This window comes from Podarcis filfolensis (assembly GCF_964270895.1).
Source record: "Podarcis filfolensis genome assembly, chromosome: 4".
Lineage (NCBI taxonomy): Eukaryota > Metazoa > Chordata > Lepidosauria > Squamata > Lacertidae > Podarcis > Podarcis filfolensis.
In genome coordinates this window covers 57,403,897-57,422,760 of record NC_139607.1, presented here as the reverse complement: position 1 = coordinate 57,422,760, position 18,864 = coordinate 57,403,897, and the positions used below count along the sequence as shown (strand labels likewise).

At 40.0% G+C, this 18,864-nt stretch overlaps 2 protein-coding genes across 5 annotated transcripts in view; one reads left to right on the top strand and one right to left on the bottom strand.

Annotated features, from left to right (window-relative positions):
* CHODL (chondrolectin) overlaps positions 1–2,199 on the top strand; it is a 28,303-nt gene extending 26,104 nt beyond the window's left edge. For 2 of the 3 annotated variants that reach the window (XM_083611318.1, XM_083611317.1), the window contains one exon: positions 360–2,199. In XM_083611318.1, the coding sequence (XP_083467444.1) occupies positions 360–362 (3 nt within the window). In that variant the 3' untranslated portion in view covers positions 363–2,199. Of the gene's footprint in view, positions 1–178 lie in introns of all 3 variants that reach the window. The other variant, XR_014547490.1, reaches the window with a different exon arrangement.
* Positions 2,200–2,277: 78 nt separating this feature from the next.
* TMPRSS15 (transmembrane serine protease 15) overlaps positions 2,278–18,864 on the bottom strand; it is a 54,096-nt gene continuing 37,509 nt past the window's right edge. The window contains exons 19-26 of one of the 2 annotated variants that reach the window (XM_083611270.1): positions 17,399–17,531; positions 13,749–13,844; positions 11,967–12,016; positions 11,345–11,519; positions 6,033–6,214; positions 5,704–5,799; positions 3,166–3,305; positions 2,278–2,550 (exon numbers count right to left, since the gene is read on the bottom strand). In XM_083611270.1, the coding sequence (XP_083467396.1) occupies positions 2,395–2,550; positions 3,166–3,305; positions 5,704–5,799; positions 6,033–6,214; positions 11,345–11,519; positions 11,967–12,016; positions 13,749–13,844; positions 17,399–17,531 (1,028 nt within the window). In that variant the 3' untranslated portion in view covers positions 2,278–2,394. The remainder of the gene's footprint in view (positions 2,551–3,165; positions 3,306–5,703; positions 5,800–6,032; positions 6,215–11,344; positions 11,520–11,966; positions 12,017–13,748; positions 13,845–17,398; positions 17,532–18,864) is intronic. The other variant, XM_083611271.1, reaches the window with a different exon arrangement.

Sequence of the window (18,864 nt, the reverse complement as noted above, 5' to 3'; positions counted from 1 at the left end):
ATGCAGCTGCTGGGTGATCTTGGGCCAGTCACACTTCTTTGAAGTCTCTCAGCCCCACTCACCTCACAGAGTGTTTGTTGTGGGGGAGGAAGGGAAAGGAGAATGTTAGCCACTTTGAGACTCCTTAAAGGGAATGAAAGCCGGGATATCAAATCCAAACTCTTCTTCTTCTTCTAAGTGCATAATCTTTTTACAGGAGGCCAACCAAGCAACATTAGTAGCAGAGACCATTTGGAAAGCCTTTACAATTGTTTATTGTGCACCGTCACCCATCTTTCATTGCATACTTACATGAACATATGAAAGGAATAGATGTATAATAAATGCATGTATATACAATTGTGTTTCTAATTTTCCAGTAAAGGAAGAACAAAAACCAGTCCGGACCAGTCTACGCTATGGATTTCTAAGAATGCACGGAAAGACAGCAGCATGGAGGTATAGAGATATGACTGAAAAGAAAGCAGGAATAACACTTTTCCATTCAGGATCTATTATAATGTCATGTCAGATATTAGCTTGGAATGGCTTGGAATTGCAATGGATCAGCAAAATGAACTGGAAGCTCCCCCTTGAGGCAATTGTTCAGATCATTTTTATATGCAATGTTTGATTTTGAATTCAGTAGCAAAACATGGCACTCCAAAAGAAAAAAAGAATGCATTTATTTTGCTATGGAAAATGACTCTGCTACAGATAGTAATGAGATGGAAAGAGCATTTGGAATATATATGGAAAAATGTCTACTGTATATGTCACTTCTAAACAGTCATTTCTAGTTTAAATTTTAACTCCCTCCTTGTTAGTTTCTCACACGTTGTATTGTCTCTTATTAATGGGTGTACTGTAAATTCAGTTAATATAAATTTACAGTGTAACAAAATAATTTATCTTTGCATAAAAATTTGATAAAAATATTGACTGTAGGGTTATTTATTTGAAATAGGAGGTGATTTTACTGTTCTTCTTTGACTTACATTACTAAAGACAGTTGGCAACACTGTGCTATTCTGCAAGGATAAACTTCAAAACCACGGGGAAACAAACTGATGAACTGTAATGAGTACACTTTGGTAGCAAAAAGGGTATTTTGATATTATGCTTGTCCAGGGGCAACCTGAGTCATTCTGCCCATGGCAAGTTATTCATTCAGTCCTTGGAAACAAAACAAAAAAAGGGGGTGGGGGTGGGAAGGCAAAAATCGCTAGTTATTGCTGTGCCAAGTAACTAGATTTTAAGAACAATTGTTGACGATCTAAATAAATAAACTGTCCCCACCTGTGTTCTGCTATGTTAGGAAAGGCAGAAATGTCCAGGGTCCTAGTATAAAGAAGCCAGCCACTGGCACACGGGGGACATTTTGTCTCCTTGTTTTGGTGTTTTTCCTCTTTCCTGCACTGGGAGAGAGAAGACACTGTCCCAGTGCATCACAGTTTCTAGGTCACTGATCCTTTCAAGACCCTGGGAAACACAACTGCTATTCAAAGGCGGTGGCAGTTGAGGGAGGGATATATGTGGCAATTGAGAAGAAGCTTATATGAACAGCTTCTTACAGTGCAGTATCAGAGAAGCACAATTACAGTCATTCTAATGATCCAACACCAATGGAGGTTGTGTAGGTATATCCTTGCAGTAAGGAAGTGAAGCTGTGTTGCGTTTTGACCTTCAGAAATGGATGGCTCTGCCAAAGTTGCCTGTTCCAGGAACATTTTTTTGACAGCAGAAATCTCTGCTTCTACCTCAGCATCTTAAATAATACTTCAGGATTGAGATTTCCAGTAACCAAAATCAACAGGAGGAAGGCTTACTTGCAGCGTCTTCAGTACTTTATTTGTGATGAGAAAGGCACAACGAAAGTTAAGCAGAGAGAGCAGGCATGAACAATATTCAGTACTACAAAAACACATTTTAAAACTATGATTCCTTCATTGCAGGGCGTTAGCTTAGATGTCTCTTGGGGTACCTTCCAACTCTACAATTCTATGATGCTATGGTATACATGTCACAGTTGATGTTTCAGGGTAAAGAGGTGCATTTATAGCATACAGTGATCGATGAAGATGCAAGACACTTCTCTCTCGGGAGAGAGTTCTACCATTAGGGGCTGCCATGGAGAACGCTATCTCCTGGGGTACTGTTCTCTGCACTGCTGAATGTGGTACCCTTTTCTGCTGATTTTGAAGTCCTAACAGGACACTGTTGTCCTGTTAAGTTTCTCCAGAACATACTTATTGTCCACAATAAGTTGCCCATAGACTTCACTGGGCAACTGTGGAAACACAGGGGGAGAAGAGGCAGTGGAAGTTCTTCTGAACAAGTGGAAATCCTTGTATTAAAGGAGTGGCTTTGCTGAATATAACCCTCTAGTCTTCCATCCATATATTTAAAATGGTGCTAATGGATAGTCTTTTTTATCCAGTCGACAAATTTCGAAACTTTCACATAAACGCCGGGACGATTTGGCAGAGCACACTGACGGCCAAAGGATATCACGCCAGCCAGTAACCACCTTTCATTCTCCTGACACATCAGTGGCCCACCAGAATCTCCCTGGAATGACAAATATTGTTACATACATTTGTTTTTAATTGGAGACAAAACGCTATGTAAAGCTAAAATGGGATTTGCTATGGCCTTCAGCATTCACTGAGATGCCTGTCAGTTATACGCAGTATTAACAGAACCCTCTGCATGAGCTTCTACTTTAAGCTAAATTCTTTGAGCCAGCATGAAAGTTGTGTCAGAAGGGTTTTTGTAAGCATTGGAGAAATAGACATTGCCTTTCTTAGACGGCAGAATATCTTTAGAAACAATCTGAGGATGACAGCAGCCCATGGCCTGCAATGCTATCAGTAGTTGCTTTGTATTCCCTTGGAGGTGACAGAGCCTAGAGGTTGTTGTTTCTCTAAATAAATTCAAGTATGCTAAGGTCATAAATGAGAAGAATTGAAAGCAGTATGATAATGATGATGTTGATAATGATGCTGTCCTTAAAGAAAGCTCCCAAGTTAAGTAATGCTTTTTCCATATATCAGTTATCAAATTATTATATAGAACATTTAGTAATGATCAGAGAATCAAAAAATGTGCCTAATAATAATAATCATAATCATAATAATGTAGCAGCTGTGTTGTAGCAGAGAAGACATATGTTATCAATTTTACCTGACAGGAATCAGTTCCTCCTTCATCATATCCTGCACATATCATATTTTCAGTAATATTGTACTCTGGCATCAATTGCTGGCATTTCTCATGTGTTATAAGAGGGACTTCGGCTTCCTGCAATATGCTTGCCACAGAACCTGTTTAAACATATGCATTGAATGAGCCTGATCCATAATGTAAAACAAGTTCTTCAAGCAATATTTTCATTCATTCTAACATTGCTCATTTCCAACGGACAGTTTATAGATGCCTTATACTGCCTGTGTTACCCTGCTAATAAATCCAGTGAAGTCTATGGGCTTTCCATAATGAGTAGAGAGCTTCATAACTGCTGCAGGAAACAACGTATATCAGAAAAATCTGCATGCATATATATATATATATATATATATATATATATATATATATTAAATACCCACATTTGGGAAACCTGAATCATTCATTTATAATTACTTATGTCTGTACATTTGGGGTTGCAGCAAGACTCATAGAAAGTCAACAAGATGAGCTTGTAGCAGATGTGTACATGAGCATAGCCGTGATAATGCACAGACTGGCTTAAAGTTTGGACTAACATAGCCAGGTGGTCTTCTTATTAAGTCATCTCCTTTTAGTTGTTAAAAACAAAGACTGTCACAACTATTGACATTCACACAACTTGGGTGGTGTTCAGCTAGGCTGTGATCCCCCCCTTGCGGGGGATTGTACTAAATGACCCTCAAGATCCGTCCCAACTCTTCAATTCTCTGATTCTCTGATTCACATAGAATCTTAGACCCATTGAAATTAATTAACATGTTAGGACTGAATGGGGTGTCAAAAGAAATGCATTCATTGTTGGTTTACATTTTAGCTTCCATTTTACCTTCCATGGAAATGAGGTTGCTGGCTGGTCCCAGCTGCATCTCTGAGCCTTGGTAAAGGGTACCCCCCCCCCAAATATTTGGGTCCTTACATGATTGCTCAACCTAAGCAGGTTTTGGTGCAGTCAGTACCTAGATGGGAGAGTGCCTGAGAACGTATGCCTCTTTGAGTTCCATAATCAAATACAAATGTATTAGATGAAATACTAATGTTCTATTAAACTACGAATAAGTAAGATATTTAAAGCCATAAAATTGTAAGAATGAAATGCTAAGACTAAATCTAGCTGAATCCTAAGATCAGTTCTCCACAAGAATCTATGAAATTTGAAAGGGGGGTGGGCGAGAAATCACATTTAAATTTGTAGGCTGTTAACTGAAACTAAACTATTTTAAAACTGGCAAATTTATGTTGGCTGCACTACCAAAAGCATTCCCTTTAATACTGCACAAAAATTTAGCCAAAATATTTCTCTATAGAACAATGAAAAGCATCTTTAACTTCTTACAAGTCACAAATAATTCCTAAAGGATAACTGAATATCTGTTTGTAAACGTGTGACACATTCAAAACAGATTTATTGTGGCACGAGCTTTTGTAGACTAGAGCTGCCCTCGATTTACAGTTTTTATTGTTTGTAAACATCTATGTGTTTGCCAAATGAGGAGGATACTTGATGCATCAAATGAAATAGGCTCAGGTCCATAAAAGCTAATGCGACAACAACTCAGCTAGTATTTTTAAAGTGCCAGAAAACTCTTTGCTGTTTCTGATTTATTGGTATCTTTAAATATAGCCCCTTGTTTATACATATAATTGAAAGCATAGTCTAGAACAGAGGGCCTGTGGGCACATTTGCAAACCAGAGAAACTGTTGTGGGCACCCCTCCTGCAACCAAGCACACAGCACAACCTCTTCCACTGTCTACAAGAAAATGCTTCTTTCAGGATGAACCTCAGTGGAGAGAGATACCTTGTGAATGACAGGGAGGGTCTTTGTAGGCACATGTGCATCTGCCGGTGAACCCTGGTCTAGAAGCAGAGGCCAACATGCAAACCAACATATCAGAATGGAAAAAATAACTTTCTTCTCCATGGAGCAACTTGATGGGATTGGTAGGCATTCGTGAGAAATGAGGCATTATGTATTTGCACCATGTATTGATGTTTCCTGATTTCCTTAACCCTGGCCTTGACTGCATTCTGTCCTTTTTAACTGGTGCAGATCTATGCATATTGGTTGTAATGTGCATTATTTATTCAGGGCTAAACTGCATGCCATGCATTATTGAAAAGCAGTCACCTTGATCTGCTAATTTGATTGCAGCAGGTGGCTAAATTACTAATTCCTTGCACAACATTTTCCAGATAAAAATCTCCACACCCAATCTGTTGTTTGCCCCACAGAGGGGAAAAAAGGGCTTATCTTTTCTTCTTATGGCCCACACTTTGGTCCAACAGCTCTCCTGGGTGGGGGGTATAATTTGTTCCATTGCAGCTAGTGCTATGACAGTTATAAGAAAAATATTTTTCTGCATAGCAACATATATTTACTTCAAGTACCTTGTATTGATTGCATCATGAAAATACCAAAACACAGAGACAAAAAAACACAGAGAAAAAGTTCTGCTCCGGATTTTAATAGGGCCTTTTAACAGTGTGATGACGTACCTTGATTTGTAGTTCTTCCCCAGCCAGCAATGGAGCAATTAGTTCCTGGCAAAAATTGTTTTGTATTTTCTGGGAAGCAAATGGGCTGAATGTAATCTGTGAAAAATAAATGATCAATCAGTTTCAATTCCAGTGTCCATTATGTCCATTTTGTGATGTCATTATACAAGCAGCTCCTCCACAGCAATGTCCAGAATGCGTCCATTACTCAGGTCTATTTTATTATTTTATTGGAAACATGTAGTATCTTAACTTTCCAAATTTATTCCAGATTTGACTCTAAATCACTTCACCATATGAAAGAAACCAGGAAAAGAAAATGATCCCACCTGTGTAATTCACTCGGATTTGAAGATGCATCAAAGCAATGTCACTATCTTTCGTTCGCTTATTGTAATGGGGATTTATGATGATTTGATCGATCTCTTGAATAACTATTTGAGGATATGACAAATTCAGATTGTTATGCGCACCAAGTACGGCTTTCCACTGGGATGGTTTTAAATTCCTCCTGAGGAATTACAAGGAATATTCTGAGTCAGAATCAACTGTGATCAAATAACAAATCTGAGCAATTTGTGACATGTAATTTCTGTTAATTTCTACTTTTACACCACTTTGCACAATGTCTCAATCATTTGAATGCAGCTGGACCATGCAATGCGCTCTTACTGTATCATTTGAAATTGGTATGGAGGTATGACAGTATTGTTGATATAAACCAGAGCATGCCAAATTTTTACAAGATTCCCACATATTAAAATTGGAGAGACATATTATTTTAACACAAAAATTACACACAGCCTGAAAACTGAATAAGCAATCTGTTTGCTACTGTGAGAAAGGTAATCTAATATTGTGTCCTGCATACCACCCAAAACTTTGTGGGATGTAACATAAGCAGTCAAGTACAACATTTCCTGTCTGCTCAGAGTGGACACACGGGGATGGTACTCCAGCCAGGAGGACTTTCTGTCACACCTGGTCTGGAGCATCCTCCCCCTGCCTGTGACCAGGTAGATGGATGTGATCCTGTGAGACCCTTTTAAAAGGGTCAGTCATGCAGCCATCTTCCTCTTTGACTCTTTTGCTGCTCTCTTCTGATACTGATGCTTTTGCTGTCTGCTGGCTCTCAGCCATGAGCCCAATCCTCATATGGGATGAACTCAATCTCTATTCTGTAACTACAAGCCTGCCTTCAGGGAGCCAACTGTGAACTGAATGTGAGAAAATTTCTTATTACTTTTAAAAGAAGACTGTTGTGCCTTTATTCTTTTTAAGAGGGATAAAAGGGGAAATTACCAGGAATAACCCAATCTGGACAAAGCTAGATTGGATTGCTTAAGTAAAGAGATTCATACAAATATACCAACTAGCTGCCTGCAATACACTGGGGAATGTACTCTGCTACTGACTCACTAGCGTGAGTGAGGAAGGATAATATTTAATCAATATATCCTCTCCTACTATCCACAACATTCCCACAAGCCTTCCCTCGGTCAGTTGATATTGGGACTATACTTTCCTTAATTGCCCAATAACTACAGTATGAACTGGACCAGTATATGACAGTGTAGTTGCACACCTTCCTGGGGATACCTCTGCCCATATTTGGTACCCATCTCTCTAACAGATGTCAGGGACTGGCAGGGTTCCACTGAATGTGTGATGGAGGAAGGGGGCATAGAGGCTGACCCAGGAGAGAGGGCAGTGATTTATGCATTTTGGTGCCACCCGCAAGGCAGGAGCCAGGATTGAAGCAGTAAGAATTGGAGGAGGGGGACAGGGCATGTCAGAAATGGAAGTAAGAGGCAGTTTGGGTGAGGGACCTGATCTCTCCTGCCCCACTGCCCCCAATGGGAGCTTGTATAAAAAAAGCACAGGGACAACTTTCATGTCTCAGGTTGTATCTGCGCACTCTGTCAGACAAGGCTACACAAACTGGGATGGGGGTGGTCAGAGTGGCTTGGTCCCACAGTTGCTTCAACCGCTTCACCCAGCACAAACCTGGGAAAGTTAATGCTAGCTACGTAGACGCTAGAAGCATGTGTGCATTTCTATCTGGTGCGCTGTAATTGTGTGCTTTTGTCAATAAAAAAATTACTATCGTCTGCTTGTCTTCCTTGGCTGGGTGTGCACAGGACACCATGTCTGGTTTTACCACAAAGTGAGGGATGATCCAACAGGGTGCTTAATTTTTCAAGTCACACTTCAGCTTCCACCAAGGTGCCTGGGGACACCATTATGGAATACATCAAAATGTTTGTACATTGCTTTCATATTTAAGCAGCTTTTCAGATGAATTTAGATTATTTGTGAATAAAGAAAAATACATTTGATAGTTACAGACTTTAATTTAACCTGACTTACCACTGCCTGTATTTTGTGTCTCATAGCACAAGGAAGTGGGGGGGGGGGTCATCAAAGAGGTAAGGATAACTGATGCATTTATTCCACTGCAGAGACATGATCACCTTCTAGCCCAGTACTATCTATTATGCAGCCAAAGGAAGAGGGCTCAGGAGTATATTATTGTGCTTTCATGACAAAGGCCAAATGACAGCTTGGTCAGTGACAAATGGGGTGCTTGCTAATACCACTTACATTGCAGAGTATAATTCATTGCTCTGGTGGTCAAACATAAATACCTTGGCTTATTTTGCCTTACATGGATGGGTTGTATACTGGGTTGTGAAGCTGAATCTACCTTTAGAAGATATGAGGTCATTTCTTAATGACACCACTGGCAACATGTTGGATGAGTAATGCAGATACTCAAGTGATTCTAAATAACATGGGAACACTTAGCCTGGTATAGCATATTTCATGTAGATAACTTTACATTAATCACTTGTTACTTGCTTATATCCCCTATTGTAACTGATGAGATATAAGGTTGCAAGTAAATTGAAGAATCATCAAACTGGATTCCATTTTTAGAAGTGAAGAGCTTTGACTGTATTAGATACATTACAATAAATATGTTCACATTCTGATATACTGTAGAAGATTTTAGTAATATGTACTCTGATCAACACTGATTAAAAAAACTGAACTGAACTGAAAAATAATCAACAGTTTATCAGCAAAAGGTTAAATATATGCTAATAATTTATATATATTTACATATGCACAGAGACAAATATATAAATACCAGAAGGAAATGCCTGGCACTGCCCAAGTATTTTTGGAAACCAAGAAATATTGTGATTTTTAAATGAATAGTGTTGAGTTTCTGCTTGTCATGCCAAAAACTGGGTGAAGTCAATCCACTGATTGTCTCCAAAGAACCTACCGTAATTTTGACTCCACACAGACTTTCCCTTTACACCAAGATGACAATGCAGTTGCTTCTAATACTACCATAGCAGTCTTTAAGATCTCCTCCAAAACCATTAACACCTCATTAACACATCAGCTCATAGTGATTTTGGGCCCCAGAGTGTAACTGTCAGTGAAACAGAGCTATTGCTTTGTGTCAGCTCTATTAAAGGCAGCATTTTGTTAAAGAAAATAAAAAGCAACAAAAACCTTGATAGAGGCACCTAAAATATCTAAAAGATTGAGAGACCCACATGATGTTGTGGAAGTGTGCTATGTAAGTTTGCCTAGTTTTTGTTTTTTTAAAAAAATCATTCAATATGCCAGCATATCTTTAATTGCTAAGGCATTGGAAAATGGCATGCTTTAATAGTGCTAAAGTTCTGTGTTATTGTTAGAACAGTATGAATAAATACAGCTGAGTAAGAATTTCCCAGAAGTTCTTCATAACATTAATAAATCTAGATGGAAAAAATGAAGAATTATAACTGATTATGGCTATTTTCAATTAACCTTTGGGAAATCTGCCAGAAGAATTTACACACTCCTTTTGTCTATATAGCAGAACAATCTTCATTGTCTCTATCTATGTGCAACAGTGCTTTTTGGTATAGTTCTTAAATGAGCATTACACCAAGATGCCTGATAAAACCTGATTGAAAGAGGGAGGCTGAATGTATATGATTCATTTTCACTAGAAAGACATTTTGGCACCTGAGGCGAACTACAAAATGGCACCTTCCCACAAGCGATGAAGTGGTGAATGAATTTCTGCATTAGGAAAAAGGGAAGAATAAAGATCTACATTGGGAACAAGGTGGGGAATCCAATGAACCTTACCCAAAGGCTGTTGTGGGTGAGGGGAAAGGGCCCACTGAATCACAACAGGCAGGTGAAGATTCCAGGAGACCCCAGAGGGACATCTCCACCATTTATCCCTAGGGAAGGGAGGAAATCAGTAGTGTCTCCTATACACCAAGAGGCAGCTGGTAGCAAGGTGGAGGATCCAGCCTCCAAGGAGTGTGCTGTAGCTATTGTTGCTGGAGCAGCATGAGTGGGCCAGCCCTGACTAGAGCTAAGCTTCATCCCAGAAAACACAGCATGCAACAAGGATAATGAGCCCTTTGCAGCACCAGGATTAAATGGTGATATAATGAAATGATATAACATGAAATTTCATATGATCCCTAACCCTGATCATTCATGATGCTGAGTTTGAAGATTTGTCAGTTTCAAGGTCTAGGGCACCGTCCACCCCACCCCCAATGATCTAAGATCAGAGTGACATTGGCTAAAACAGGTAATGGGGTCCTACATTGCGTCACGGCCATTTCCCCCAAGCCACATCTACCTGCTCTATACCTGATGCCATATGACATCAAGTGTAGGGCTAGTAAAGCAAAGGCTGCAAAGAAATCTTTGGGAGCCTTAAAGTGCTTTCTTGATATTACCCAGCAAGAAGGCATGTTTTTGGTGTCAAAAACCTAGCCCAGCTGCATTTAGGCAGGAGCTCCCAATCTGAGCTTCTGCAGTTGATTTCTGCATAGAGTGGTGCTGAGTTTTGACAGGAATATTTGCAGCCCCAGCTTGAACTCAAGCCATGGCTGCAAAGTTTAGCTCAGCTGGTAGAGCAGGAGACTCTTAATCTCAGGGTCATGGGTTTGAGCCCCACATCGGACAAAAGATTCATGCCTTGCAGGGGGTTGGACTGGATGTACCTCGTGGTCCTTTTCAGCTCTATAATTCTATGTTTCTATGAAATTAAAGCTGGGGTTGCAAAGAATGAAGAATCAGGCGTGTACCTGACAAAAGTGGCCCCTGAAAGAGGGGTCAAATTCATGTATCCACTCAACCCTGATTTTATGTTAGCTTATGGCTCTCCCCAAAATGGCAAATCAAGCACCATAGCTCAGTTGTAGAGCACTGACCTCTATGTGCAAAAGGTCCCAGGCTCACACCCTGCTATGTCCCCATAGGGTTGGGAAAGACCCCTGTTTGAAACCTAGAGAACCACAGCCAGTCAGCATTGACAATTTGCTTATCTATTTAAAGTATTTTTATACCTCCTTTTATTTGAAATCCCAAAGCAACATAAAACAACATGCTAAAATTACAATAAAACAACAACATAAACAGAATCTAAATTAAGAAACAGCGTCATACAGAAGCCAAGGAATACTAAGCAAGATGCACCAATGGTCTGACTTGGTATAAAACAGCTTCCTAAATTCCTAATTCCCGCTAAGCTATCAGAAGTAAAAATATTATGACAACAAAGAACCAGGTACATATTACAAATTAAGGATAGAATTAAGCTTACCCATAAACACAGTGTGCAGCAGAGACCAGCCATTCATTGCTGACAAGAGATGCTCCACAAACTGGCCTGGAATTGAAACGTAACGAGACCATCCAAGGCCAAGCACCTTCTTGAGCATCAGAACCACCTATAATTTTCATTCCATGTTCCTGAGTAATCAGCCTTTCCCCGCATGCTACCATTAAAAGAAAAGGTTAGAGTTAAATCCATGTCATTTGTGGGGCTCAAAATCTAGAAGGAAGTATAATGACTTTCCAAAGTGTTGGAATTTCATTTGAGATTGCCTTCTTTATGAACAGTTTATGATCTCCAGAATTACCCAGAGCTACATTATTTGAGTTTACTATACAGACAGATGTCTGCCCATAGTGGAAATCCTTTCTCTTAGAGCCTTCACGTAGCATGAAGATGGATATTTTCTGGAAACACTTAAAGGTTATTTTATTTGTGCTGCCTTTTGGTGTCCTAACTTAAGCTAGGATTTACAATACATTTTGCTCCTGCGAAATCTATTTTATACATGTTAAATATAAAAAACCACATTGTTACATATAGTATGGTAAGAGAAAATGTACGTGGTGCAGGCACTATGTGTTAAACTTTTGAATGTTCATACACTCACGTTTATTGTTGCATTGCAGGTGAATCACTGAATTATTGAGACAACTAGTCCTAGAATGAGAACACAATAATTTTATTTAAGCTGTTTAGCAAAAACAGATTTTCATTACCTGTTGGAACACCATAAGGTTAGTGACATGGTGCTTCTCACCAGATACATTAAATTTTTTTTGTTTAAAATATGCAAGTACCATATCTTTAAGGATTATGTAAAGTCTACACTGCTGGATAATCTACAAAAAAAGCCACCCCAAACCCTGTACTTCCTTAATCATTAGTATTAGGCAGCATGCACATTTTACAATAGTCTATAGACTCTCAGTACTCTAGTAAGAAAACAGTATTGCTTTCTTATATGTTTACACAGTCATTTGCCACTAGAGATCAGTGTGACCAAAGATTTAAAAATGTTAGCTTGCTAGGAAGTAATACCTACATAGATATAACTCTGCTCTGTCAGGACTATCTTAGCTTTGCTCAGAAGACTGAGAAATATTTGGTCAAGAAAAAAAGAAGATAGATTCCAGAACAGTAAAAGCCCACAGATCAAAATGACTCTAGTATTTCTGTGATCCAGGGGCTTGAAGAATATTTCATTAGCCTGCAATTCATCTGAGCCCCAGAGGCTGTGACTGTGCCATTAGTTAACACATCACAAATCAGTAAATATCAGCAAGCATCTTGGATAAAAATTTGCAGATAAATAGAAGAGAACTCCACAAATGGAAAAAAAGAATACACATAGTGAGAGACTAGGGCAGGGGTAGGCAACCCAAGGCCCAGGGGCCAGATGTGGCCCAATCGCCTTCTCAATCCGGCCCGTGGATGGTCCGGGAATAAGCGTGTTTTTAGATGAGTAGAATGTGTCATTTTATTTAAAATGCATCTCTGGGTGATTTGTGGATCCTGCCTGGTGTTTTTACATGAATAGAATGTGTGCTTTTTTTAAAAAAAATGCACCTCTGGATTATTTGTGGGGCATAGGAATTTTTTCAAAATATAGTCCAGCCCACCACATGGTCTGAGGGATGGTGGACCAGCCCACAGCTGAAAAAGGTTGCTGACCCCTGGACTAAGGGCTTTTGCCCCTGCTTGCATTGCTTGCCAAGGCTGCCTCCTCCAACCAACCCCTTACTCTATTGCCAACCCCCTACTCACCCAGGTAATCCCTAGAACTTCCCACCTGATGCAACTAGTACTATTGGCCCTGGGAACTCCCCTCCCACCCTATCCCCAACCATATGCCCTCAACCCAGGCCATAGCCCTCACTGGCCTTGCTTCACACACTGCTTGTGAGGAGAGTGGTATAAAAGGAAGATGAAAGGCAAAGTCAACAGGGTCAAATCTCCAGAGGACTTGGAGGTTGTTCAAAATCACAATAAGCTCAGGTAGAATGTATACAGCAGTTCAAGAGGTACCACTCGAGCCAAGAAGATGCCACCATAGTTAACAAGAAGAGAAAAGGTAGCTGTTAGAGGCAAGAAGGCTTCCTTCAGGAAATGGAAGTCCTGACCACATGGGAAGAAAAAGGAAGACTAACTTTGACAGAAGAGATGCAAGCAAAAAAAAAAGAAGGGAAAAAAAGGATGTAAACCCCACCCCCCACTATACCATTGGGACTGACCTGCAGATTCTGCATAAGTCCTCTCCTAATGCCACTAGCATAATCCTTTTTTATAAAATATGAGAGGATCAGATGACAAGCTGAATTTAAAGAAAAAAATAATAATGTGCCCTAAGCACAACTTCAATTGTTTATCATCATATTTTTAGAATACTTACTTGGGTGTTAGTATTAAACTGTTGTTGACTGCTTTTGTAACTTCCACAAAAAGTCCTGCCCGATCAAATAAGACAGGATACGATCTATTCACACTTCTACAAAGGAAAACAATGCTTGGAATATATTCTTTAAAATAATAATAATAAACCTTCTAGAAACAATTATGCCAAATGCCTTATTAATATAGCAGTGGCTTTAAGAAATGGTCTGATGGATTTCTTCCTTCCTCTTCCTCAAGGAATCTTCCCTTTATAGATACATGTCACACAACATCTGTGATGTATGGAGAAATGTGGCCAGTAAATTGAGCAGTCAGAATACAACAGCCAAAAATTGCTGTGATCACAATGGCACTTTGGCCAGCCAAGGGGAAAAAGTGCTGTACCTATCACTGTGTTCTCCTGTTTCTGGAATGGGACTACGCATGAGCTTGCTAGACACAATCCATTTGAGAGAAGGGAATCAATCCACTTACCTTCTTGCTTTCCCTCCCCAAAATGAGAGAATAGTGGCATAAATACTGACAGTGTCAAATTGTACAGTTTTCATCAGCAACCAGTGATGATAGTAAAATTCATTACGTATTCTGAAAATGTTCAGTTAGGAAGGATGCTCTACATAGACCAATGCATTCCCTGGTTTCAGTCCAACCATATCAAATGACGTATTATTATTATTATTTTACTGTACATGACTGTAGTAAACAGCTACAGTCACATAATCTGTGGATGTAAGCATTACACATGAAATCCTGAGCTTCTATACCTAAAGCAGGCTTTGGGGACTAGAGCAAGAAAGTATAGTGCAAATTTTCTCCATGAAAGCTAGAATATTTTTTCCTGAACTCCATTCCATTTTATAAATCCTAGCATGTTTTAATTTAGGTGAGCAGGAGAGAAGGTTAATGTCTAAGCCTTAGGACTTTCATTTTACTTACCATTGACTAAAATAACATTTAATTTTAGAAGTTCTGTATGACAGTTCAAACGTGATTTGCTCTTGTGTTTTGTGGTGGCAATACCCAGTAGGACTCTTCATTCCCATTGTGATAAAATATTGAGGAAATGAAAATATAGGCCAAATATCAGCAGAGCTCTAGAATGCAAGGCTAAACATGCTGAAGTCATTGGGCGATTGGCAGAATATCCTGGAAGCTGAAAACTAGGCTAGCTAACACTAGTGTGGAAATACAGCTGGAGAACAATCCCACACTTGGCAGGAAGATGGACTAAGTGACCTAGCAGGTCTTTTCTATCTGCAGTTTCTTTGATTTTATGATTGACTTTGCTCTTGCCACTTTACCAAAGTGCTTGGAAGCAGCAGGATATGCGCAGAGGTTTGAGGGTCTGGCGGAATACAATTCATCCATTATAAAAAGAATACAACATAGTCATCTTCCCCCAAAATTTCAAGCAACAGGGATGCTGTTGGCAGATAGCTGAAGCACACACACTGTGCTAAAGACGGCCCTAAACCACTCTTTCTGTTAAGCTGGTCAGTTTTACACACTGTTCCTCAAGTCATTATCAAGAAGGATGATGCTGAGCACATGCCCAGCCCCTCTGATTTACTTCTCCTTGTCACCATGGGAAGACCAGACATTTCCAATTTGATCAGCAGTTAGTCTTTTTCCTCAGGAAAAGGCTAGGTAAAAAGTGAATTTCCTCATAAATCTCAACTGAAAAAAATGAACTCCTTTAAAAGATCTGCCTGCTCCACAAGCTGTTTTAGCTGCTCAGTTCAGTGCTATCTCCAGTTCAGTGCAAGAGAGAAAAAAGCTAAAGTGCATTGCTTGCAAGTCTCATTAGCTACTGGACAATGCTCAGGAGGACATCACTGGCATCAAATGGCAACTCCCTTTGCTCATGCCCATGCAGTTTTTCAAATATTAGGGTGGTATTCAGCTATATTTTATTCAGAGTAGAACCATTGAAATGAATGAGCATGGTTTAGGGAGCAAGCCAGATCCAAATTCTGCCAGGATGTGACTTAAGATCCATCATACCATGCAGCTAGGGACCTAGGCTGAATCTTAACTCTACTTAATCACATTGCCTGACACCCTGGCAGAAGTGAGGCCAGCAAAAAGGATGGATTAATTCAAACCACACAATGGAAGTCAATAGAGAGGGCCCAATCCTCAGAAATCGGGTCCTAGCTCGCCCTAATGTCCCACACCACTCTGAAAGAGCACTTGGGTAGGGGTGCAGCAGGGGCCTTGTGAACACTCCAGGGAACATACTTCACGAACACTGGACACTCTGAACACATTCCCAACAAAGTGCAAATGGGGACAAAATTGTCATGCTAACATCTGTTTCCCAAGCTTTTTCTCCCCACAGGTATGCACCAGCAGTAACAGATGCAATTTGGAGATCCAGTAACAGCAGCAACTGCCCACAAGGAGCAGCAGCCACAGAAAGCAAGGTCAGTTCAGGTAGGGGGATCTTCAACAGAAGACCAGGCAACACGCCCATTCCCAGTGAGGAAAGGTGGCCTGCTAGTGTATCTCACCAAACAACTCATGGTTGACATTGTTCCTCTTAGGGAAAGCCTCTCTGGCCACAGCAGCCCCACTGCATCCTAAGAAGAGGTCCCTCCTCTCCCAACTGGTCACAGCTGATGCCAAGATAATGCTGTGTGCCTGACAAGTGCTCCTGCCAAGCAATGGTGTTGCAAGTGTCTTGCTGCTACTGCTGCTGTGAAAATCATTGTCCTTAGCTGCCTACCCTACTTGGCTTAATGGCAAGGACTGGAATGATACCTACAAGAACATTTGAGGCTGCCCACCCAGGTGGCCATGGTGCAAAGGTGATCCTCGGTCCAATCCTGTCAATGGAAACCATTTGTGGGGTGGATTTCCTAACAGGTGCATGTCCCTGCAGAGGAGAAGGTGTATAGAGGGGGAGCTGGGCCTCTGAGTGCCTGGCAGCTACAGGATGGACGGGCAGCCTCCTTCATGCTGATAGCATCCTTACGATTAAGATGATGATGGTGATGATATCATCAGTTGTATGTTATAGCATTCTGTCCCTTTCTTTAAAATAGTGCTATTAATAGATGCTGGTAATACTCCATTTAAGAAGATGTCTTCTAAAACTAAAGAAAGAAGGCAGAGTGCATTGGCCAATGCAGGTTTTCTGAACGATTCAGCATTTGTTATGAAAGTTTTGTTTATTTGTAATAGACTTTGTGGAACTAAATCAGCTATACTCCACAACACATTCAAGAGGGTACCAGTCTTAGGGCCCTTCCTGCATCCCTGCTCTTTCTCAAAGCAGTGTCATAAGCTGCCCACTGCCCTTTCCAAGAAGTGCCTTAGTGGAAGAACAAAAATATAAATATATAACCTCATAGTATTGATCCACTAAAAATGATGCTCTATATTAAGGATGGGAAACCTATGGCCCTCCAGATATAACTGGACTTCAGCTTTTGTCATCCCTGATGATTCAGCTAGAGCTGATGGGAACTGGAGCCGAACAACATCTGGAGAGCCATAGGTTCCCTATTCTTCATCTAAATTTTCATTGGATAATCACACATGTATGTATACTGTCCTTTGCAAGGTTGGCCAATCTTCTACCAGATATAGCTATTATGAAGCATATACAGTCTGAAACAAAATGAATTAAACAGCCTTACTTACCCAAGTCCCAACCAGTGACAGACACTGCTTGACAATTGTTCAGTCCACTCATCTGCACAAGCTGTGTACCATTCATTCTCAACCTTGAACTGCACCAATCCATTGAAGCTGAAAGAACCATTGACCAAGCGCACTGTTGACAAAGTAAATAGACTCAGAAGTAAACTTCTAACAGTGCACTATAGATCGTAGGATATTTCCACTCATGAAGAGGAGGCATGGGCTCAACTTAAGGCATCCTAGCCAAGAATGGGAAAAGGGAACTAAGACTTGTGCTAAGACTTCTCCCTAATTTAGGTGTTTAGAAAGCTACTCTGAAGCCAGCCATACATAGAATGTGTGTGTGTGTGTGTGTGTGTGTGTGTGTGTGTGTATAAGTTTGGGTCCTGAAGCAAACACCATTGCAATCATGAACCCATTACCTGTAACCCAAACAGGGTGGCTCTACCATGGTTAACTCCTGAACGGCCAGTAAAAAGCTTTCATCTATCAGTTTCTTGCAACTGTATGTTGCTTAGCATCCCTTAGGTACATCTGTGGATGGTATGATAAGTACACTGTTAGAGGAAACATATGGACAGACGATTTTACGAATGCCTTGACCAATAAAAGAGGAACAAAAAAGGTCACTGCAGTAGCAAAGTACATGCAAATAAAGTATTTCATATTGCACTTTAGGGATAGGTGTTCAATTAACCATAACCACAGCCACAATTTTATGGGAGTAAAATTGAGCAAATAAATACTTGTATTATTCAGATTTTAAACCTTCTATAGAAATTACTGCCAACATTTGCAGGTTCATATTTGTTAAAAAAATAATAAAGTATAGTTTTTTAAAAAATAAGCTTCTGCTACAAAAAGTAGACTACCGATAAAAATGTCGTCTTCTTTAAATATAGCAAGATAAGATGTATTAGGAGCTGTATTTTGCCTTTGGACACATATACCACTAATGATACCTGCCAACAGATGTCTAAGAGTTTCACTACTAACAGTTATGATTTATCTAACATAAGCCAAGGAAATACGTGTCTCCAAATCTAAACATCCACCCACAGAAACGATTGTGTCAGACAGCTCTTTGTCTGTGAGAGCAATTTCGTTTTTTTAAAAAAACCAGACCCTAGCATCATTTTAACATCAGTTCTGCATATAAATTGGTGCACAGAGACCATTATTTCTGTTTTATGAGAAACAGAGCTATGTATGGAACATTTAATTTTGGAAATAACTACCTCCACAGATGGTACTGTGACAACAGCTGTCATAGTTGTCAAAGTAACCCGCATATGTGTTGCAAAGAGTTGAAATGGTGCTCCCCCGCAGCTGTTTTATGCTCCTGTCAAACACTTTTATCAGGCTTACACTTGATCCTAAACTCGTTTGCTTGAAAGTGAGCTTGAGAATTTAGTCCTAAGCATGCTTTTTAAACAAACATTGAAGTGAATAAATAGGACGTTGCA